Genomic DNA, 23,521 nt, shown 5'->3' with positions numbered 1-23,521 from the left:
GTGTGTGTGTGTTTGTGCTGTATTTATTTATCGAAATATATGCAATAATGATAAGTAATAATGATACTTGTAACCTGGATTCTGTTAAAAAAAATCGTAGTTTCATATCATATAATATTTTTAGTGCACTTTTATTCATTTCCAAGTGGACTCACTGGGGGGGGGGGGGGGTATCGTTAAGTTAAAAGTTATGGGTTAAGTATTCATGAAAAAATAATTCGTATCGTTTGCATACCAGTATTATTTTTTAAGACATTTAACTTTATAGTTAATTTAACTTGCATAAAAGCATGCGTGTCAAGTGTTAGTGACACCTGTGGTCGCATGTAAAGAGAGACGTTTCCTGATAAAGTTGTTAAATCAAGTTGAAGGACGTTCATCTATAAACATGTATTTACATTGGAAACAAATTCATTTATAAATGAATTAACGATGATTAAATTAGCAGTTTAAACATAGTGAGCTAAATATATTTGATCCGTGGATTCTGACATCCTTCCATCTCATACTAATAGACGCACGCGCGTGCACGCACACACAAGACCACAAGAGATAGAGAAACCATTTTTAAGAGACAGCTCATACTTAGAATGATGTCCTCTTCTGAATACATCACCCATCACTTTGGCAAGATCGTGGCGATTATGGGTCTAATGGACCAAGCCTACTTTTCCCCCTAAAATATAAAAAAAAAGCAAAACACTAGAACATCAAGAAAACCTGAATCTTCCTAATCGTCTGTATATTTCTGCGTGTGAATGGATGGACCGACACGTATCTATTATCAGAAGATAAATTCATTCCAAACTTATTTAAATATTTTTTTTCATCCCTTGGCACAAAAATTGTTTTGACCCCCCAAAAAAATTCGATTAAATTAAAAAATAGTGCAATGCAAAATCCAAAATGCAAACAAACATTATAAAATGTATGGATTTCTCCATTTATTTCACAACATGGTTCAGCAATACAATATCAAAAAGGTTTTTTTCACTGTACAAATGAGAATTGGCAGCTCTCCCCCAGTTCCTCATTAAATATATACATTTACATATTTTTTACACTAGTGTAGTCGACTTTTTTTTTGCTGCTCCTGTTCAAAAGCACACAGTAGTTTAAGCGGCATTGGGAGCTTACGCTTGTGCTTTTGTCCATTCAGAGGAAACAAGGGACTCACTAAAACTCAACATAAAGCAACATGGTATTTTACAGTTTGAAAGTGTTTTGATTGTACCCCGTCAAGCGCTTAAAAAAAAGAAAATGACAACAAAACCCCATCATTATCCCACTGATGTCAAACCCTAGTTTTCCGTTTAGATGCATTCAGTCACGGCACACCTTCATCGGATTGCACATCATCGTGTAATGATTTGTGTAAAGGTAAATAAGCCCGCGCGTTTAGGTCGCCAATTTTTGTAAACAAGTTTTAAAAAAAATGGTTGTGGAGTTGTCTGTCCAGAAATACTCGTGCTGTAAAAACTAAAGGAAAGACACACATGTGAGCAGGTGGACTCCTGAGGTGATAAATACATATGTCTGAGATAATGTTAACAATAATAATAACAACAACAGAAAACATGGGATTTTGAGTTGTAGGATCAAGTGAAAAATGACACAATATATTTGCCAAAAAAGGTCCATGTAGGCCCGACCGTGTGTCTTGATTTTTTCCCTTTTTTTTCTCCTTCATTCAGTCATTTGTACAAAAATATGAAGTCTTTTTTTTAATCTTTTTACTTTTTGGATGACTTTGAAAATCTACACCAAGCTTTTTTTTCCTTCTTCTTCTTTTTCTTTTTTTTTTTTTCAAACGGGTCTGAGCATCGGCACGGACGTGACGATGGGATGCGAGTAGTAGACGCCCGGATGCGGGAAGGTGAGCAGCGGCTGGCTCACGGGCACGTTGGCACCGGCGCTTCCGCCCTCCGAGACCGAGTTCTCGTGGTAGAGGATGGGCACCCGGACTATCCTCTGAGCCGCGGCGTGGCTCAGGTTGGCCGCCTCCAGCTCCGCGGCCAGCTGCCTCTTCCACTTGTTCCTCCGGTTCTGGAACCAGATCTTCACCTGGGTCTCGGTCAGGTGGAGGGACGCGGCCAGGCCGGCCCGCTCCGAGCTGCTTAGGTACCGCTTCATGTCGAAGGTGGACTCCAGCTGGAACACCTGGCTGCGGGAGAAAACCGTGCGCGTCTTCTTCTTGCGGCACGGCTTCTTGTCGTCGTCCCTCTTCTTCCATTCCTCCAGGTCGTCTTTTTTGGCTTCGTCCGTGTCGCTTTCCTCCAGGATGATCTCGTCGCCGCTTTTGTTGTTGTTGTGTTCATCGTCGTCGTCGTCGTCTTTTACGTCGGGCTCGGATTTGAGAACCAGGTCCGGCGAGTCTCTGTCCGTGCCCGAGGTTGGAGACGCGTCTCTGGCTGCTAGTTTTTCAATAACTGAAATGGGGACACAGGGAAGAGAGGGTCATAAACACGGGGGCTCTGGGATTTTATTACAGCCTGTTGATACGGAACAGCCTCCGTTTTCTTTTTCTTTTTTGGGAGGGTTGGGACTAGAAAAACATTTTTATATTCGGACATGACTCACAACACCTTGTTCAAATATATTCAAACCTTTATATATTCTACTTCAAATAGCACTTTAATAAACTAAAGGAATGCAATATTCAAAATAATTAGGCATGCATTTGTTTTGTTTATAACAAAAATATTAATGTCCTAATTAAACGCTTAAAAAAAAAAATTCTCTCATGACACACGCGTTTTAAATCCACCGTGAATAAATCACAGGAACAGCCATGAGAACACGCTGTCAGTGACCAAAGCCCGTGGGGTGAGATGTTCCCGGTGAGCGCCAATAGACAAATCAAAAGCACGCTGCGCATCGTCACCCTCATCCGATGATTTGAAGACGCCTGCTTCATTTTATGCACGGCGTGTCATGTTTTTTTTTTGATCTATTACCCCGCAGCCGTGGCATAACAAAATAGTGCCCCCACGGAGGACACGCCGTCAAATTGTTTTTCCACTCCGGTGTGGTAAAGACGAAACGCGGCATCCTACGTCCCATCACCAAAACGCACCATTTAACGAGGAAGTGCAGTGTCTGGCGTATGAATGAACATGATGTGTCACTGAACGCACCGAGGGGGGACATAGTGCGGACATGTCTATCGATATTTATTTAGGAAAATGAATTAATTAAATTCTTATGATAAAGAGTAGAATAAAGAAGAGAAAGTTGAACAATTTAATATGATACATGTTCTTTTTTTTGTTCTGTGTGCCGGTCTTACCTTCGGTTCTGTGGAGGTGGGTGGACGAGCTCAGGGCGTAGGGGTACCACCACGCCGAGGTGCGCTCCAGGTAGTGAGCCGGTAGACTGAATCTCTGCGCGGGCAGGTCGAAGCGTGGGAAGCTGAATTCCCCGACCTGGGAAAACGAAAAGCCTCCCTCCAAAGCCGCCTTGGTTGCAGCCAGCACGGGCTTAGGCTTGGATGGTTTGCTATCACAGTTCAGCAGGTTCTTAATGAAGAAAGGAGAGTCCTTGGCCGAAGCGCACGTCTCTTGCGTTGTCTCTGGCATCGCTGTGTTTTGTGGTCTGAACGCGCAGAGGACCACGGAAGCAGGAATTAAAAGAGAAGAAGAAGAAGAAGAAGAAAAAAGAAGCAAGGCTCGCTTACACACACAGTCGGTATATAAGTTCCTGTTTTACTCTTCTCGTTGATTTAACGCGTCGACTTGATTTAACACAAGCAGAGCGCGTCAAAACACGCGTCCTTCTAGACTAAAGAAGGAATCAACTAAAAAGGTTTGAGCGCTAAAAAAAAAAAAAAAAATTAAATAAAAGATGCATAAGCGTGGAGATGTGTCATTCCGGGCTCTTTCGTCAAAACGCGAACCGGGTCCACCGTGTCAGTCAGTCTGTTGCTAATGATGAAATAAAAGTGTCATCCAAGTTAAATGCGGAAAGTATCGGCGATTGGGCATGTACAATGGCAAATGGGATTAAGGGAGAGACGGTGGAGGAGAGGGAGAGAAGGAGAGAGAGAGAGAGAGGGAGGGAAAGTGAGAGAGAGAGAGAGAGAGAGAGGGAGAGAGAGAGAGAGAGAGAGAGAGAGAGACCGTCCTCCCTCTGTGCGCTCTGGCTTCAGGCTGTAAGCACTCGCCTGATATTGGTCTCATTCAGTCCAATTAGGCAGCAAATCAACACAAGGCTGTTACCGCCAAAAAGGGAGGTTTGGGAGAAGCGCCTCATCCCACCACTAACAGCCAGACCCTGATCGACTGAACAAGGTTATATTTGTAATCCAGGGTTTATATATTTATTGATACAGGTTTAATTAATAAACCACTTTCACTCAGGCTGCAGGTGTCTTTCTGAGGATTGTTTTTTTTAAATCAGATATTTATCAATATAATTAAGATAATAGTTTTTTATGTTCATCAAAACATATTTAAATAAATAACATAATAATAATAGCATTCATCCCGTATAGACTTTAAGCTGTTACATTTAATTAAACTGAAATTGTGAGATAAACAAGTAAGCTTTCTAACATCCATCCTCCATCTGCATGCCCATAACAACATTGCAGATAGTGTTGTATGTATAGTAAAGTACACAACCCGCCTGTTTCTGCTTCACAGAGACGGTATGAAACAGGCCTGAGATCAGGCACCAGCTCCTCCACGTGTCACCGATGGGCGATTAGATTCATATTTCTAATTCATCGATTTTCAGCGAGGGCCACTTCCAAAATGTCTGCCGGTCGCACAGTCATCTATTTCCCCCCTAATCGATTTGGTTAATTTATCCCTCAGATTGCACTCTTTGTAAGTGTGCTATGTATATTCGCTCATTGATATTAATTGACTTGTTAAAAAGTAGTCCTTTGGTCGGAAGCTTGTGTTGCGGAAAGACTGGGAGACAGCGTCCTCTGTCGGTCCAGGGGAGGAAATGCAAGTGTGTGTTAGGTGTTTACCTTTACCACGTTATGAGGACAAAAATACACAACACACTGTCACATGATGGGGACTCACCTTAAATCTGGAAATCGGAGGTCCCCATAAGAATAACTACTAAGTGTCAAGGTAAATACTTTAGGTGAGGGTTGCAGGTTGGCATGTAATAAGAAATACAAGAAATTCACGCAAGTTAATGCATTGTCCTCTAAATTGACTAAAGAAAAGTTTGTGCGACACCTGACTAATACATTTGTCCTCTAGAGCATGTGTGAGCTAAGCGAGATGAAGTCATTTCAGTTATGAATCATCATCATCATCACCATCGGTTCCCTACAGACATTCATTATGGGATATGCAGCCATAATAACTGGCGATTTCAGTTAAAAGGTAAAGGTTGCGTTGGATGCCACAATGCCCCCCCCTTCCCATATCTGTAGGGTTCTTACAAGCACCGGTATGTCCGCGGTTTAATTAACACGTGTTATTCATTTAGTGAGCTGCTCAAGAGGTATCCAGTTTCTGTGATGTAATTACCACCTTTCCATGGTGATCATCACAGTATTTGATGGCGCTCTGCGACCGAAATGCGAAATAGGTGTTTTTATTAGAACAAAATTCACAAAAGAATTCACATTATTTCAACATGCTTCAGGCACTATTTGACAATGGGCCGCTATTTAGAAAGAAAGTCTGAATAATTTCATTTTATATTATTGTGTTGCAGCAGTGGTCCTTGTGGCCACCAGAGCTCTATTCACGCTCATATGGCAGTGAAGTTCCTCAAGCTCTTCGGACCTCTTGACTGGTTGCCATTTCAGCCTCATTTAGCTATATATTTTTTGTCGATACTTCACAACAGAGAAGAATCTCCTAACCCTGAACAGCAAACAACAGTTAACATTTTTTTAATTTATAAAGGCTTAACTTCCTGAACAGAATTTAGTCATTAGAAATCGTACATATCTGATGGTTTTTCCACAAGTGCCCACCGTTGGATCGCAAATATTTGAGATAATGTTTGTATTTCAGGTGTTTAATGTTAAACATTATTCACATGCGTGTGTCAGGATTTAAAGCTGTCATATGAAATGAGACATTCTTGTAAACACACGCAGTTCACAATTTATACAGGACGACTACTACAGTACTACTGCTGGTATAAAGGATGTACCTTCTGCACAAAACAATTCCCAAATAAACAAAGCTAGATATTTGTCAGTGAAGCAGCCACGTAAGGCTTGTGATTAACCAACATCACATCTTCCACCACATCGGACAAAATAAATGTTCTTGTTGCCAAAACGACGGGGGAGACATTGAACATACAGAGAAGCTGATGGTGGTCATGAAATTAATACATATACTATTTAGGAGCTCTTCAGTGGACATCAATACTAGGCAGGGTAATTTTTAACCTTGGACAAGAGTGACTCTCATAGGCTGTTATCACTTTGGCCTGATTCCCAGGTTGTGCTTTGAATAGTCCAATAGAGACTGTTAAAGGGACTAGTAACGCCACAAATTTAAATTTACCACAGTGCTTTACCACTATAATAGCAGTCCATGGGGATAAAAAGATCCCAACATATGCAAACCCCGAAAATGAACAGTACAAAGAGCCTGCACTAAAATGTAGTTCATGTTATGCATTGATTAGAAACATGCAGTAGACTCTGCCCAGAGGCCACATGGGCTTCTGAATGCTCCATAGGTCTGTTTTTGTTGCTCCTCCGGTAGGTTACTATGACTTTTATATTATTTATTTCAAAGCGCCAAGATATTGATTATTTCACAAGGAAAAATGACAAATGGCAAGAGGGAATGACACGGTCAGCAGGTTCTATTAGAGAAATGATAGTGTTGCTCGTGGTTTGTTAAAAGGTCCAGTTTAGATACTTTATAGGTTTACATCCATCATCGTCTAATGACCTATTTGATGAAAAACACGCGCTCTGGTGACAATGGCCCTGTGCAGCCAACTTCGCTTTGTAATTGCTCCCATATTAAATATAGATTTTTGTTTTGATATCTTGAGAGAATTCCTTTCCATGGGTCAGAATTGTGATAAAAGACACGGATGCAACAGCAAAAGCTCAGAGGGAGAAAACTGGAAGGAAAATTGGGAAAATAGGTGGTGTGGGGGGGTGGACTTGTGTTCTGAGCACTCGTGGAGTCGGTATTCAGATTGGTTGTTTAAATAAAGGAAGGAAAACTCCATAACAAATAAAAATATCTTTTGATAAAAGTGCTCAAAGGCTCATTGACAACAGATTATTTTTTGTTGTAGTTGAGTTGATTTACTTTAACAACATTTGAAACAGTTTTGGTTAAATTGTGTTTAATACACTAATGATTTTATAAATGTAAAATCTTTTATCATAAAAGTAATAGTAGTTGTCAGACTAATGTAGTGCTGGGGGCACCATTTGAAAAAACAGCACACAATAAAAACACTCAGCACAGGTAAAACTATTTTAAAACACTCCTGTTGGCACGATCCATTAAACCATTGAAGGCCACACTGAGATTGCTTTAGATTTAAGTATTGCATTTAACTTGTAAAGGAATTGGTGGCCCTCCACTGACCCAGCCAGCTTTAATTGGGATTGTGGGAGTATTGATCGTATGTGGCCAGGCGCATCTTTGAATTACGGCCTGGTTAGCTTTTACTCCCCCCCCCCCCCCCCCCCCCAGCCTCACCGGCCAGTCGAAGGAGCTCAATGTCATTCAGGTTGGAACACTTCAGTGGCCACTTGACTAGAGGGAATATTGTTACTTCCTGTGTAAACAGGAAGCAAAATATGTCGAAGTCCTCTGGGAAATTTCCCTTGGTCCGTGGTCCCTTTAAGGAACAACGTTAGCTTCGTACGCCATGAGTAGATATGGACACATAGAAAGCTGTATTCTCCTATTTTTTTATCTTTCCTGCTCTCATTTGATCCACATTTCATGAGTCCTTCTCTTACTCCATCGTTTCTCAGCAGAGATGATGACCTCTGTAAGGTTTTGGATGGAAACAGTCGTGGGAGCGATGTAGCCCTTTTTCTCTATTATGAGCAGCTTCATCTGAACCCGCTGGGCACCCAGCCTCAGCATCCACCCTCTGTTCATCCCAAAAAAAAAAAAAACACTGGCGATCGTCACCTTTTACCCAGCCTGCTCGTATATGTCATTACAACTGGGTAATCTGGAGAGGGCAACAGAAAAGTTCTCATCAGTGTCAGCCTGAGATATAGATATGGGCCGGGTAACAAATGGCCAAATGCACAGGCAGCAGAGCAGACCATCAATAAAGCAATTTCTTGTGTCATAACAGCCGTGCTTTTCCTAAAGCTAACCTTTCAAAACTTTTCCCTCTGCAAATCGCTGCAGCCCCACCATTAGAGTCCTGCCTTGTGAATTTAATGGATTCCGTACAAATAATATTCCACCATAATGGAAAAGGTTGAAGTCACCGAAGACAGATGAAGTCATAAACACGTATAATTGAGAATCAAAGACCGATAAATTTTAAACTGCTATCCATTTTCTCTTTTTAGATGATGATCTATGTCAGCACGGCTGCAGGAAAATGGAACAGATTATGAGGGGAAATTATAACAATAAATTTTCTAAACATACACCTTGATTATGCTTCGATTTTTTGGAGGGATAGAAGGCGAGGGAGGGGGTTTTAGAAAGAAGGCTGGGATCGCTGAAAGCTTGCTGGTTAAATGGCACCATAAAAAAGGTTCCCTGCTCTTTTGCCTGCAGAGCGTAGGCATGCCTGGAGGTGTGATTCTCCCCCTCCTCCAAATGGGGGAAATGAATTGTGTAATTTATTGCAAACGTGCACACAGTGAGATTAGATCAGCATATCCCATCAAAGGAACAACAATCAATCAGCCTCTAGTTAACAGCTTGAAACACATAAACCAGGGCACCTAATGGCTTTCCAATTTAACAGATTGATAGACTTATCCGGTCCTAAGGGATGAATTAAGAAAACCGGGTACTTTCACACAGGCACTGGCGGTTTTGACAGGACCTTTTTACCCCCCTCTAGCTTTCTTACCATCTTTACTCCTGGATTTAGAGATATGGTTAATCTGAAAATGAAGAGGAAGTCAGTTTTCCCTTTTTTCCCCTTTTTTTCTACATTTCTGTTTGAGAAAGCACTCCACGGCTGATTTGTTATTCAGATGAGGCGGGAGTAGAAGTGTGTCAGATGTGGCGAATGGGCTCGTTTTAATGACCTGATTATCGCGGGTCATTTGGAACTGTGAAATCAAGGGAGCTATTCAAAGCCACTTAGCAATATCTAAATGTGACCCGGGCAACCCATTCAACCAAGAATGTAGTTTTTAAAATAAGGAGCTTGTTTGTTTCATATCTTATTAATCACATAATTGACTGTTATAAACTCATCAGTGCAAAAAATGGTAAGGGAATAGTTTAGCATTTAGCTAAATACGATTATTCCACACAATTGCCACACGTTAAATGACAAGATTGATACCATCCTCCAGATAAATATTAGTTTTAGCTTTAATGTTAGCTAGTTAGCTTAGCTGGAAGACTTAAAACAGGAGAGTATAGCTTGTAGTGAATATGTACAGTTAAAACTTACTACAAATACAAAAAAAGTTATGTTCCTTTGTTTTATGTAGTGGACTATTTCTTGGCTTATTAGTTAATAGTTAATATTTAGTTCAGTGCATATCCATTTCTAAAAATGCATACTTAGATTTTTACACTTTGGGGCCATTTATAGGTGTATGCTGAGCTTGAAATAAGACCACAATAGCCGGGCTTGATTTTTGTACAGTTTGACCTGAAACATACCGGCCTCATAGAAACCCTTCCAAAGAAGGTTAACTGGCCTTACTGTCCTCTTAAGAGCCAGCGCCTTGACCCAGAGAAGTAGTGTAATGCACACTCTGTGTCACCATGTTATCTTGTCCACATCCGCAGCGACAGCTGATCTGTCTGCGTCTCTACATAATTGAGGAGCTCGTTGGTTATCAAGGATGTGACCCTGAGAGAGATGAGAAAGCGTTACCCTGTAGACCCCCACTGGGTACACCAGGAGGAACCGCCTCGAGTGGGAGCCACAAAAAAACAGAGACGGCAGACAGTCTCCCTCCGAGGCTCCGGAAGCCAGCGGCCCGTGAAACACGTGACTGATGCGTTCGCTTTCAGATGAAAGAGGAAACTGATCCTCTGGTCGGTGTTAAGGGCCGGGGTCAATTTCTTTCTCGCCTCTGACATTTCGGAAAATGAATTGAGATTCAGACCACGCGGGTTGGAAACCGGGCATAATTGATTACTGAAAATCAATACATTGGGTAATGAATAAGAGCCCATTACTAACCAATCATCACAAGAATAGCACTTTAGCTGGTTCTTTGTTTCTCTTTCCTGCAGCTAAGCAGAAAATCTGCAGCCGACTGACACGCTGGACGGAATCGATGCTCCAAAAACGACGGAGAAAAAAAACCAAAACAAAAACAGGAACTAGTCTATTTAACTCAATGAGATCCTCCCTCTCAAGGTCAGAGAACAAAAATTGTGTTTTTCCTACTTGACATTAATGCTCTCTTCCTCCTCGTGGACACAACTCCGCCGAACCTCTTGTTGGCTTCCGTCAGTGCGGCGAGGATAGAATGATCACAAGGAGCAACAAAAACATGATTACCCCGCTCGTCATGATGGACAGTAATTGGTGTTTGTTTGCTCTCTCCTCTCTCCCTCTCTTGTGTGGCGGAGTGGTAAAGAGCGCTATTACTGTCAGCTGATTAGTGGGGCTCCTCCAGCAGCTGTCAGGGCGGCCCTAAAAGAAGAAACTTGAGCGAGTGACAACAGGAGGCCCGTGCGCACACACACACACACGCGTGCATATTGAATTGAAGCACACCACGACTGAGTGAGAAAGAGAGATTCATTTGAGATGCCTTCAATGTATTTATTTCTTTCTGCATTATTGCATTGACGCAAAATAAGTAATGATAATTGCATTCAAACCTAGTGCACAGTCTCCACTGCAGCACTGCATGTTAAGATCCTCTTCTAAGTAAAAAGAAACTTGTATTCTTAAGTTTGTCACTAGTATAAAAAGCAAATGAAGTAAAAAATAGATGATTACAGTATTTGATGTCTATGTTTAGCCATCTATGTATAAATATAGCAGAATAAACTTAAACAATATACTTTATCCATCTGAGATATATAATTGTAATAATCATGTAATTTTCCTTCTGTACTGTAAATAAGAAATGTATGACGCATCAGCATCGATGCCTAATGAATCTTTTGAGAATTGCTCTCCTTAAACATCAAGCACTCATTCAAACCCATGACAACTCTATCTTCCACACATCTTAACGCACCCCCAAGTCCTCGGGGCACCCAGGAAAATTAACCATTTAATAGCAATAAATAACACATCCCGACTCAAGGGGACTTCAAATCGCTCTCTCACACACACACACACACAGACACACACAGACCAGCCACTTTACTTGAATATTCCCATTTCATGTGACTTCATACCTCCTCTCCACTACATTTCAGAAATGGACATTATTCTCTTTACTCCAGCACATTTGTTTAACAGCTTTACTTATACAAAGTGTATGTAAAGTGTCAAATTTTTTACACAAAAATATAATAAGTTGTAGTTCAGAGGTACGCTAGTCCATGTTGAAGTGTCCCATGCTCGTTAGTTTTTTTCTGATGCGTAAGTGGCAAGCGAGTAGTTGGAAAACTAGGAAAGCGCCACACAAGTACAAACCATTTGCTGGTTACAATAAATGATGATCCTGTTCTTGTAGCTCCGTTACATTCTGGCATCTATCTTTGCTGTTTTCACAATAATACGTCTTTATTCTTTGCTTGTTTCCCGCTGACTACGTGTGCTGTTACGGGCCTTTGTATTTGTCAAAATGGAGTATTGACTTTTTGTAAAAACATACGTGCAAATCAAACCAACCCTGTGCAGGGGCAGGTGATCGGCGCCTATCTGTGCACACGTCGGAAAAAAGGAGCAGTTAGTGATCCATTGATTTGATGTGAAGGAGGGGGAATTCTTTTCCCCCCTGCATCGGAAAGGCCGCCGCTGTATGCTGAACGGCTAACAATCACTCCTCCACCTCACCTCCAACTACCTCTAACACCCAACTGGGTCCTCAATCTCCACTCCACCAGGCACAGGTATGCAACTTTTCCGTCAGCACCGTTATGTATTTGGCTTTCTATTTCACTTTAATAGGAGAGAAATTGGCAACATATTCTTTTACAGCCCCCTGGCACCATTAGAAAGCCTGCTGTCATGTGGATTATTTATGAAAAACTATTTCATGCTTACTTACATTTGCTGCTTATTTTCCCCCAGTGTGACCTGCAGCAGATTTAGTTCCATTTCGAAAGCCTTAAAGCCAATTCTTTATATCTGCAGGTCAGACTTCTCGATTGAGTCGAGATTGAAATACCAGTGTGTAGAGGAAAAGGTATTGCAAGAGGAAACCAATGGCGTTTTACTGTGTTGAGGGCTATAATAAAAAGAATGGGGGGGGGGGGGGGGGGGTACTTAAAGACGAAACTATGGGGGGCGGGGGTGAAGGCCCGAGGAGCAGGGTGGTTCTTAGGTGGATGTAGAACTGGAGACATCTGAAGAAATAAGAGGCAATGCAGAGGCAGCAACATAAGCTGAGGAATGAAAGGGCCACAAACATCTAGCTGATCGTGAGCAGAAAAAGCAACAAAGGCCGAACTGGAAGCCAGTCAGCAAATTGGTATCGAAAGTAAAAAACAGTAAAGACATAAAAAACAAAGTGGTCTTAAATCCCCAAGATTTTATATTTCATCTGAAAACATGTCATATTCCAGTGTTTGAGGTGTTTCACAAGGTCCACAAAGGTAAACTTTGGTGGGAATTTCTGCTTGTTACGTTTTTTCCCCTTTGTTTCTAGAATCTATTCTCATAATCTTGTCTGTACAAGAAAATTGGCAATCTTTGTCTTTTCAACATATCAAATAAATCAAAATAAACTTCCCCACTAAGGAGCTCGACAGGCCGGACAAAGCAGTCACTTGCATGCATTTATACTCATAATCCCATACTGTATGGGGCCTTTCACTCCCCAATGCACACACACAACCACACACACACACACACGCACACTTTTGATCTGGGTTTGTTCTCGGCTTCATACAGTGACCCTAATAAACCGCGGCGTGGCCGGGCAGGTTTGTCACTGTCACAGGTAAATGATGTAATTAATGAGTGTGAAGCGGAGTGGACGGGAGTCTGGGTGTTAGCTTTTAAACACCTCTCCAGCTGACTAGGTTTGGGGAAGGCCCAGCTGGACACAGCCATCGGATCGATAGGGGGTCAGGGGTCAGTCAACCCTCCCATTATGGCCCCGGTGGCTCCCATCATCGTCTGGCTAACGATGCCTGCAGGAGGGCCAGAGAATGGAGCCACTGCGAGGCCAGTGTGCAGCTTCTGGAGCTTCAGACTGAAGAATAAAACTCATATCTATCACGTTTATTTGTGACTATTGTAAATCTGTACGATTCAGTGACTGCTTTACATCGGTCAGACATTCTCCATGTTCTGTTATTGAGGAATATTGGAGACCATGTGAGGTCACAAATGGATATTAATGGCGTGACGCGTTTGTATTTTCACATCACAAAAATAAGCTTGCCGCAAGGATGTGATAATTTATCTTGCTTGTGCAGTTTTCTTTTTCCGATGATAAAACAGGTCACAATACGCCACAATACTCTTTTCCCAAGAATCAGAAGTGTAAATTCACTTTGAACTTTTTGATGCTTGCAGCATATAAATTAAACCAAGCCAGATGGAGCAGGGTTCATCCTGTAATAAAACCCCAAGTATCACGAGGATAGGTTTTAATACATTTATTTTGATTATAAAAAGGTGACATAATCTCCAATCAGTGTTAGGTGTTTGCAAAAAATAATCTAAAGAGAGCTTTAGATTATCCAGATCTCCAGCTAAACGTACTGACACACCAATAGCTTGATAACATTGCTCACTGTTATCATTTCAAATTTACATTTCTGTTTTATCTTTCACCATCAAACTAAAAAATCCCATTTGCATCTGCAGTGTTGTTCTCTGGCAAATGTCAAGGACAAAGAGAACGGCATGGGAGGTGGAGGAATTGTTCCTGTTCAGGGGTGTTTAATGATTAACTTTTAGTCTATAGATAGCGTGCCTTTTGTCTGGAAAAACAGAACTCTTCCTATGTTTAATTTTAAAATATCATGTATGTGTATGTGTGTGTGTGTGTGTGTGTGTGTGTGTGTCTATCTGAGCTTCTTCTCGCTATGTTGACACAGCCGTGCCGGCTCCACATGCTTTTGGTGTGTGTCGGTGCATGAGAGCGAGCCCCACCTCACAGCTGCTGCTCTGCACTGCTGAAAAACGAAAGGACACACCCTTGGGTGTCCCATCAGGTGATCGCTGGGCCGCCGGCTCAGTGAGTGGTGGGAGCGGTGTTATAGCCACGAGCCACAAAGCATCAGAACGCTCCCGATTTTGCAATTCTTGGAGCTTTGAGCTTCTTTTTTTTTGGAATCCTGTAAATTCTGTGACCGGTGCAGAAACCATTATTTTCATCATGTTAACCATGGATCTAATAGCACGGGTACATGTGAAATTATTTCTGACCAGATCAATATCTCTGTACGGGCAGACGGCTAATCTAAAACTTCCCTCAGATTAGTATACCTGTCCAATTTAGACCCCTCAACAGCCACTCCAACAGATCCATACCGAGATCAAAACAGCAGCTAATTTAGAGCATGTGCTAGAGGTGTTCATGCTGCGAGCTCCCGGAGGAATACCGGGAACAGTTTTGTTTTGTGTTGATATATTATTAAAATTGCATCAGGGGAGTAAATCGTTCCCGGCTAGATTGGGTTTGATCAATACCCTCAAAGGGCAGAGGCCTCATTAATCTCAGAGTTCCCTCACATTAGCAGGACTGTCCAATTCAGAGGCATCTTTACTGCCGAACAGCCACACAAAAGATCCGAAAGCAAAGCTGATCGTGAGTTTTTAAAGTCGCGAGCTCCCCAAGGAATACTGAGACCAGTTTTGTTGATATAGATGATTGTTATGATTATTACAGGGATGTTAATCTGTGAATGAGCACGTTTGTTCAGTATTTTTTTGTATTACTCTTTGATTTGGTTTAAACTGCTGTACTTAAAAGACATTAAGACAAGATGTGAAAAAAAGGCGAGTCAATACAAGTGAGTTAAATAGTTGTTTAAGGAATAGAATAAAGCAGAGGTTAGAATAAAAAAGCATGCATCTTCATGTTCTTATGAGTGTACAAAATATATTTTAAGAGCCCGTTGAATGTACCCCCTTTTTTTCACTATCATCAGACTCATGGACAAAACAAGGGGTTGATTGACCCATTCACTATGTACAGGTGATTGCTAGTTACAGCCCTAAAAAAGGAGAAGATGATTTTGTTTCGGATCAGATGCGAGCAGACATGCAGAGAGTTGACACCCTGCCATGTGACCGAGTGGCGATTAAAGATGTGCCAGTGGACGCACTATATTATCTTCCCACGGACAGGCTCATCCATTACCTGCCCTCTCGCGGTGCGAGTGAAGCGCTCGCATTGGGGCAACTGTGCGTTCGGAGGCATCATTCAGGACAATGACCTATAGCCACGGAGTGACAAGCTAGAAAAATGTACCCACTTTCAGGCTGTACAAATGACGTTTGGCCACAATAACTCAGGACTGGACACCTCATTTCGAGTCGGGAGCCGGCTGGCCAGTCAAAAGCTATCATACCATCTTCTTTATTTGTGGCCCGTGCTTTTGATAGCAACACTATCAAATAAATAACTGCTAAAATGCCACTTCAGTCAAAAGGTATTGGCCCGGTTCTTTCTCCTCGGTGACTGGGCCCGGATGGCAACCTGTTTTCTGATGAACCACGGAGAGTCAGGTGGTCGTTCAGCCGGCATCCATCAAACCCCACAGCACCACGAGTTAGTGCCGGATAGACATATATGCACGCGAATACGAGTGATCAATGCTGCCGACCCCCTTGTAGTGTGATAGTCAAATGAATTGATTACCAATTATTCATTGGGGGAATTGCTTGCTTTGAGGAGCAATCGCTCACCTATAAAGAAGAAATGGCTATGAATACATTTCAAGGATGACAATCTTTGAGGAGTAATAGTATAATTTGTCACTTGTGACAGTCTATTTGATTGTTCTCGATATTTCAGCCCGGTGGAATATTGGACAGGATCACGCTGGGTTGTCAGAGCCAAGCTGAGGTGTGTGTGTGTGTGTGTGTGTGTGTGTGTGTGTGTGTGTGTGTGTGTGTGTGCGAATGCGCCGAGTGGTGCTTTAATGCGGTAATAAGGCAGTCACAAGAACACGTAGACTTCCTAAGGTGACAGCAGCTTTATCGGGCATCGCCTCATAAAGTCCCATCATATCTGTTTGCCACTATTATCAAATGGATGTTTAGCATGCTTACGTGTGTGAAAGACAGATAAAGAGGATAACTGTGTTTGCGTGTGTGTGTGTGTGTGTGTGCAGCCCAATGGCATTAGAGCTTAAAAAGATGAGCATAAAAAGTGAGTTGATCTGGTCTGAGGGCAGAAATACTGTAAGATGTTTTCCTTTTTTTTGGAGTAAAATAAGCCCATTATCCTCCCGCTCTGAAATTAAACCTTTCACGCTCTCGTTCCCTCCTGAAGCCCAGGCAGCTGTGGTCAAACTTGGGTCAATAAAATGTCTGTCCATCCTTTGAGTTGCCCCATTTATCAAAAGATGAAAGTTTGTCTTTAAAGGAGAGATAGAATTCAGCGGGGAGAGAGCGGGCCCTTTTCTGTGAGGCACGCAGGAAATGAATCAAGGAAATGTTTTTTTTTTTTTGGTGTGCCCATATCCAATCTAATCTATCCTTTGTCTGCATGTAGCCTGCTCCAATCCTCACCAATCAAGAGCGGCACGCTGGCTTTATGAAAAGCCACTTGTTCCCTGCATAATTGGGAGGGGTGGGGGGGGGGGGTCTCATTGCTAAGTTAAATGGGAGGTGGAGGTGGAGGTGGAGGGAGGGGCAGTCTTGTTTGCCCATGTAAAGTGTGATCCAGATAATAGCATTCTCATCAAAGGCGGCAATTACATTCATTACAACGGCGCGAGGCGCGCCTGCAAGGAAATTAAGTGGTGAGAGGAAAAGAAAAGCTTAATATATACCTCCTTTATCCTATCCCCCACCTCTCGGTTCTTTTTCAAATGCTTCTCGTGGAGCCGGAGAACTCAAGAAAGAAACAGTCTCAGTAGGAGAAAGAATAAATCTTGTCAAAGTCCCTCTTCACCTTTCTGCTTCCAAGAGGCTCCTGTCTCCCGTTACTATGGCTGCACTTGTCTGGGATAAAAAAGCTTTTCCAGAGGGGTAAATCTCCAAGGCAGCTTTTACACAGGCCCAACAAATGATACCAAGTCTTTAAAAACTGCTTAAGACCTTCTCTGAATTAAATTCCAATTTCTTTCAAGAGAGGAGGAGCGAATCGATTGTCTTGCGTGGCGTTAAACCACAAACAGCCTGTAAATCAAGCGGTTAAGTGGAGACGGGAACCTTTTCATTCAGGCCTTTTAAATGTGAATCAGAGCAAGTGGTTAACACTGCAACCTTCTCAAAGACAGGTGTTGTCCCTGAGTCCATTCTACATGAGCCCGTGTGTATATTCACACTCGCTCGTATTATTTGGATAAGTCTTGTGAAGGTTCTGAGTTCAAGTCAGGCCTTTAAAAAAAGCATTAAGTAGGATGTGAATAATTGTGACAATTGTATCAAAATAGAAAGCGATCGGTTGGAATAGCGTGTTTTACATGTTACATTTTTACAGTTACATTTTTTCAACAAAGCTGGAGTTACTTGTATGTAAGTTTCCATCAGTTGTCAATGCGGCATAATTCAATTATTAGGATATTATTCTAGTTAATAAATGCTCACTACCGTTTAAAAAAACAGCTTAACAAATTCTGCAGTGGACATGTCATTAATGTGAAATGAGGTCCGACTAATTATTCCCCCTCCAGTAATTTTAGGCTTCAAAAATCTGTCCTCCAAACCAAATCTGTCCAGCTAACCATGCTTAGCTGAAAAACACAATGTTGGAGTATCATTTTAATGATACATTAAAGGAATTACAAACAAAACTATTCAAACAAATGAGCGCACAGATAAGTGCACACTTTGTCTTTTCGAACCGACAAATCATTGTGGCTGTGTGTAAATTATTCAACAGGACCTGGCCTCAGTGGAAACCTGAGGATAATTAAATTGCAATAAAATAACATTAGTGTGGACAGGCTGTCAGAAGGTGATGTAATTGGCAGCCCGCTGCGGTCATGGTTCAACTGATGAGGTCGACTGTCGTGTCCTCCCCTGGTCCTGTACGTGCCGTCTCCGGGGACGGACAGCTGAAGACAGCTGACACGGACAGAGGAGAAAGACACCACACTTTCTATACGCTTTCCATGCGATTATAGCCACCATCTGTGTAATCTCGATGAGTCAGGGTTACTGGGACATAGGAACACTACTAGTCCACACGTATTGTATTTTAGATGTACAGTATACTAGAAGTACTGGTTCCATCACTGGGACATGTGCGCCATCTAGTGTCCAAATGTTGAACTGTACTCACAAGAGGTCAGCCAACAGAAGGGGAACATGTCGGACAAGTGTACCTAAAGAAAGTTGGAATATTCTGTTGAAGTAGTCTATAATTTCTCTATGTGACAGATAAACAGTTAATACACACTGTACGTGACTATAAAGAACATAGATTGATACTTTTTCAACTCAAAAAACGGGACTCGTGTAGCAAAGGAAATAGTTCCCAGGTTTACATTACTGCTGAAATACAAAAACTACAGTGATGCGGTAAAAGAATTCCACAGGTTCACACAACTCGGTTGTTTGTCATATTCTCCTCAGTGATTTTCCTACAACTTTGACACAAATGGGGCAATGCGATCCTCAACAAGCGCTTACTTGTTAATTATTGACTGCGATGAAACATGAATGAGTCAACAGCTTTTGAAAGTAATGCAATTAATTTGCCTCATTTGCAACTTGTGTATAATTGCAAGCTGTACTTTTGAAAGTGTCATGAAAGAGTGAAAATATGTATTCTTGAGTTTGGGTTGAACTGTGACTTTAAACTCTGAACACCAAACACCAACACAGAGATTCCAGAAAAAGTATCAAGAAAACATTGATTCCCTCAAAAGTTATCTTTTTTGTATATTTCTATACTTAAGTTGTATGTTTTAAATAAGACCTGTTATGATAATTTCCTCAAGTATCATTTACCACATTTTTTGTGATTTGTCTTTCATTGAGTAATAGCTGAGAAATCATCAAGACATTTGCCCAAAAAACTTCTAACGTTGAAGATTGGCTTACTTAAATTGTGTTGTTATCAAGTAGTTACGTTCTTAAAAGCAGATTTCATTGGCTCACAGTAACGGTGACAAGGTTTTTTATTTAAACGTCACTGGTGGGAACCTTTGTTCGTGGGCACTTTGACCTGGTGGTCGGACGGTTTACAGCGATGCACACTGAGTGAACTTTCACCCCTTCAATTGGTTTATTGTTTTGACTTAGCTAACGGGTTCTATAAGTAACTCGACTGAAAGAAAACATTATAGAGATTATAACTCTTGATGATTCACTCATTAAGATGTACAAAAAGAGCGCGCGGACCACATTCCGGCGTCGCAGTTGACAGAGATGCTCTCTCCTCAGTAAGCTAGCGAGCGTTAGCTAACGTAGCGCACGTAGCTTTGGAAACAACATGACGGTGACGAGGAGCGGTGTGTAAACATCAACCGACCGGGACTCGGAATCGCGGGGATTTCCTGCTGGTCTTAACACATATTGCCCGGATTATCCCGTCTTTGTGTTTGCGTAGCTTCAAAACGGCCTTCTCGACCGAGACAACAAAACCGATTTCATGTAACGTTAACCCGCAGGTTCTCGTAGAAGAGGTAACGTTAGCAGTGCGTCTCTGACTCGAGTTGACGAGGGTCGTTCATTAACTTTATTATTCGTTGTTGTCGTCGCTCGTTATGTGTGTGTGAGAGTTACATTTAACAAGATATTTATCGTAATGCCAATTCATCTTTGCGCGTCAGTAATCCGAGAGGAAACGTCTTCGTAGTGTGGGACATTAGCATCACTTTATGCGATGGGCGAGGAAAAGCCGGACACGCTGGACTTCGTGAAGGACTTCCAGGAGTATCTGAGCCAGCAGACCCAGCATGTCAACATGATCTCCGGCTCTGTCAGCGGCGTCAAGGAGGAGGACGAGCTGCCACCAGGTAACAATCTCTTTACTCCATGAAAGATTGTTTGGGATTTCAGAACTCTTTTTTTTTTTTTTGTAGATGTCTGATTTTGCAGCAGTTTGATACATTTGAGACAAAACAGAATACAGATCCATGACATTTATTGAATATTTTCATCAAAGTGAAGTGCTGGAGTCATCGGTCATGGGCAGCTTTATCCCCACGACCCTTCAGTATGGGTCTACAGGTCGTCTGTGTGGTTTGTTGGGCTACATGCTTTTTGTAATCCAAAGGAATGGCACCTGTTTAAATCCCTGGGGATAATCCTTCTCTTTCTAAAGTAAATATAAGCATAGTTTGGTATGTTATTTTTGTTTGGATGCAGACTGCAGTCAGAATGGACTAGATCACCCCTCCGTGGACATGTCTCTGGAGGACAGTTCCGGGATCCTGGTGGATGGTTTTGAGAGGACCTACGACGGCAAGCTCAAATGTCGCTACTGCAACTATGCCACCAGAGGCACAGCACGACTCATTGAGCACATCCGAATTCACACAGGTGAGTGTCAATAGTCCATTCTCAGGGGAGGAAAATCCACATGGTTTGGTTAATCAGGCTGTCTTCCTCAATCAAACAGGAGAGAAACCTCACCGCTGCCACCTCTGTCCATTTGCTTCCGCTTACGAGCGCCACCTGGAGGCCCACATGCGATCGCACACAGGTGAGAAGCCCTATAAGTGTGAGCTGTGCTCCTTCCGCTGCAGCGACCGCAGCAACTTGTCGCACCACCGCCGGCGACGCCACAAGCTCCTGCCGATGAAAGGTGCCCGCTCACTTTCCCACAAGAAAATGCTGAGTGTGTTGCAGAAAAAGGCTAGCTCGCTGGGCTACGGCCGCCGCCTCCTCATCAACTTCAGCCCCCCTTCTATGGTAGTGCACAAGGCGGACAATGTGAACGACTTCTCGCATGAGCTGCCGCACTTGCGCCAGGAGACGTACGATAACCCGGGTTGCCCGGCGGAGGACGGGCACTCTCCAAATCACCACGACATGGTTCTGGATAACCCCCTGAACCAGCTGTCCACACTGGCAGGCCAGTTGGCCAGCCTCCCCGCCGAGTCCCAGGACCAGACTGAGCCCCCTCGGTCTCCAGGAGAAGAGTCCACCGTAGATGAGAAGCCCTTCCTCATCGAGCAGCCTCATCCCGCCACGACCCCCGTGGCTGTGTCTGCCAGCATGGTGCAGGCGTCCTCCTCTTCTCCAATCACCCCCGAGTCCCGGGCTCCTCCCCACAGCAACTGCAGCCCCAGAGGGGGGCCCTGCAGCGATCACAGCGGGCGCACCAGTACCCCCAGTATCTCCAACAGCCAACCCAGTACGCCGGCCCCCGGCCTGTCCATCGCACTCCAAGACCCCCACATGCCGCATCACTGCGAGCACTGTGACATCTACTTCCCCGACAACATCCTCTACACCATCCACATGGGCTGCCATGGCTACGAGAACCCATTCCAGTGCAACATCTGCGGCCACAAGTGCAAGAGCAAGTACGACTTTGCCTGCCACTTTGCGCGCGGGCAGCACAAGTAACTTTGGAAGAACTTTTTAATGGACAGCTTTGTTTTATTGATACATAGTAGTTTTATTTATTGGTCTTTTACTTGGCCGTGATGTAGCCTAGCCTTTTGAAAGTTGTAAAATGTTAACATTCATATGGTTTTTAATATGTATAAATATCGGCGCCCATTTAAGTGTATTATGAAGGGTCGATCAGTGTTTCCAACGGGTTGAGATTTTTTTTTTTTTTGGCATCATGAATCAGAGAAACAACTTCCCTACTTATCCAAATAAATGTACCTTATTTAATGTAGTAGTTTATCAAGTCCGACATCAAAACTGTGCTGCTGTTCTTACCTTAAAGCTTCTCTTCAGCTGTGATCACTGTCACTTTAAGTGATGACACACAAGGCGCGCACACAGCACACAGCAGTGTTCCCCTTTTTAGAAAAAAGCTTAAAGAAAAACATCCTCAACCTCTTCTTCCCTGATGATACTGATACAGGAGAAATCTTACTTTTGCCTTATTGAAATTATTTCAGTGCTTTGTGCATTAATACTATTCTTTGCAGTGCCTCACATAGTCACTTTCTTGTGTGTCCCAGATAAAATGGACTGTTACTTTGAAGATTAATAGATGTTATTACAATACCCTCTTCTTGCTGTGATGAATAGGCCCAGAACCGTAGAAAAAGAGTGGGGTCATTGTAGTTTTCTATGGTAGCCTTTCTTTCTTTTTTGCCAAATTTTCTTCTATACGAATGCTGCTAAGACACATATGGATCTAAAATACGTGGGTGGCGTCTACCTGGCCAAACTTTGTCTTGTGGTTTTAGGTCAGCCCAGTTAAGCTGACACTAGATTTGCTAGAGGTTGCGTGGTTTCGAAGTTCCTTCACTGAGTGCACTTCCTTGACCAGCATTATGGTCACTTCACGTGTTTGGTTGAAACGGTTTCGCCCATTCTTTTTCACAACATGATGTCACATTCTGATGTTTTGATATCGTACAAAGTCACTTTGATAACCAGTATCTGCGTGTGTGTGTGTGTGTGTGTGTGTGTGTGTGTGTGTGTGAGTAGGACAGTCTAGCCTCATGTGAACACTGGTTCAGAATTTCCCAGTAGCACCAGGGATGCCACCTTTTGCGCCTTTGTGATAATAACACACACTGAGATTCCCCCGGTCAACCAAAGGATCAAAGTGCTTTGCTGAATATTTACTGAGTATTGTATTCTAAGTTGTTGGATAGATGTTAAGTGTCAAAAAAAAAAAAAGCAAGCTCATATTGCCTGAAGACTGATAATTTAGCAAGATTGTTCTTTGTCTCGGGTCCTGTTTGTTGCTTAGCAACATGTGTGGAGAACATTGTTACTGTTTTCTCTTAGGACCATCTTGGTGTTGCCATGCTAACCAGTAACACGGGCATCCGGTAACTGCCTTATGTTTCGTCTGCGTGTTGTAGGTTCATAGGTAACGGCGAATGTTGAAGCCCGAGGGCAATCACTCTCCCGCTGGTCTGGCAAATCATTTCATTGTGAGATGAATAAATCTTACTAATTTTTAAGTAAAGTGTTTTCTAACTGAATTGCGCTCTGCCTTTTGTCTTCATTCTCTCTATCTTTTTTTGTTCATTTAACA

The 23,521-nt window shown here is 42.6% G+C and overlaps 2 protein-coding genes across 2 annotated transcripts; one reads left to right on the top strand and one right to left on the bottom strand.

Annotated features, from left to right (window-relative positions):
- Window positions 1-919: 919 nt before the first annotated feature.
- On the bottom strand, window positions 920-3,997 carry hmx3a (H6 family homeobox 3a). The gene is made up of 2 exons (XM_037466582.2): window positions 3,290-3,997; window positions 920-2,429 (listed from the first exon to the last, which is right to left on the bottom strand). The coding sequence occupies exons 1-2, from the start codon at window positions 3,576-3,578 to the stop codon at window positions 1,807-1,809; spliced, it is 912 nt and encodes a 303-aa protein (XP_037322479.1). The 5' UTR covers window positions 3,579-3,997; the 3' UTR covers window positions 920-1,806.
- A 15,566-nt stretch (window positions 3,998-19,563) lies between these two features.
- Window positions 19,564-23,468, top strand: ikzf5 (IKAROS family zinc finger 5). The gene is made up of 3 exons (XM_037465795.2): window positions 19,564-20,357; window positions 20,710-20,883; window positions 20,963-23,468. Exons 1-3 carry the CDS (start codon window positions 20,225-20,227, stop codon window positions 21,913-21,915), a joined length of 1,260 nt encoding a protein of 419 aa, XP_037321692.2. The 5' UTR covers window positions 19,564-20,224; the 3' UTR covers window positions 21,916-23,468.
- Window positions 23,469-23,521: the final 53 nt, after the last annotated feature.

This window comes from Pungitius pungitius, chromosome 13 (genome assembly GCF_949316345.1).
Source record: "Pungitius pungitius chromosome 13, fPunPun2.1, whole genome shotgun sequence".
Lineage (NCBI taxonomy): Eukaryota > Metazoa > Chordata > Actinopteri > Perciformes > Gasterosteidae > Pungitius > Pungitius pungitius.
This window is presented reverse-complemented; position numbering and strand designations above follow the sequence as displayed.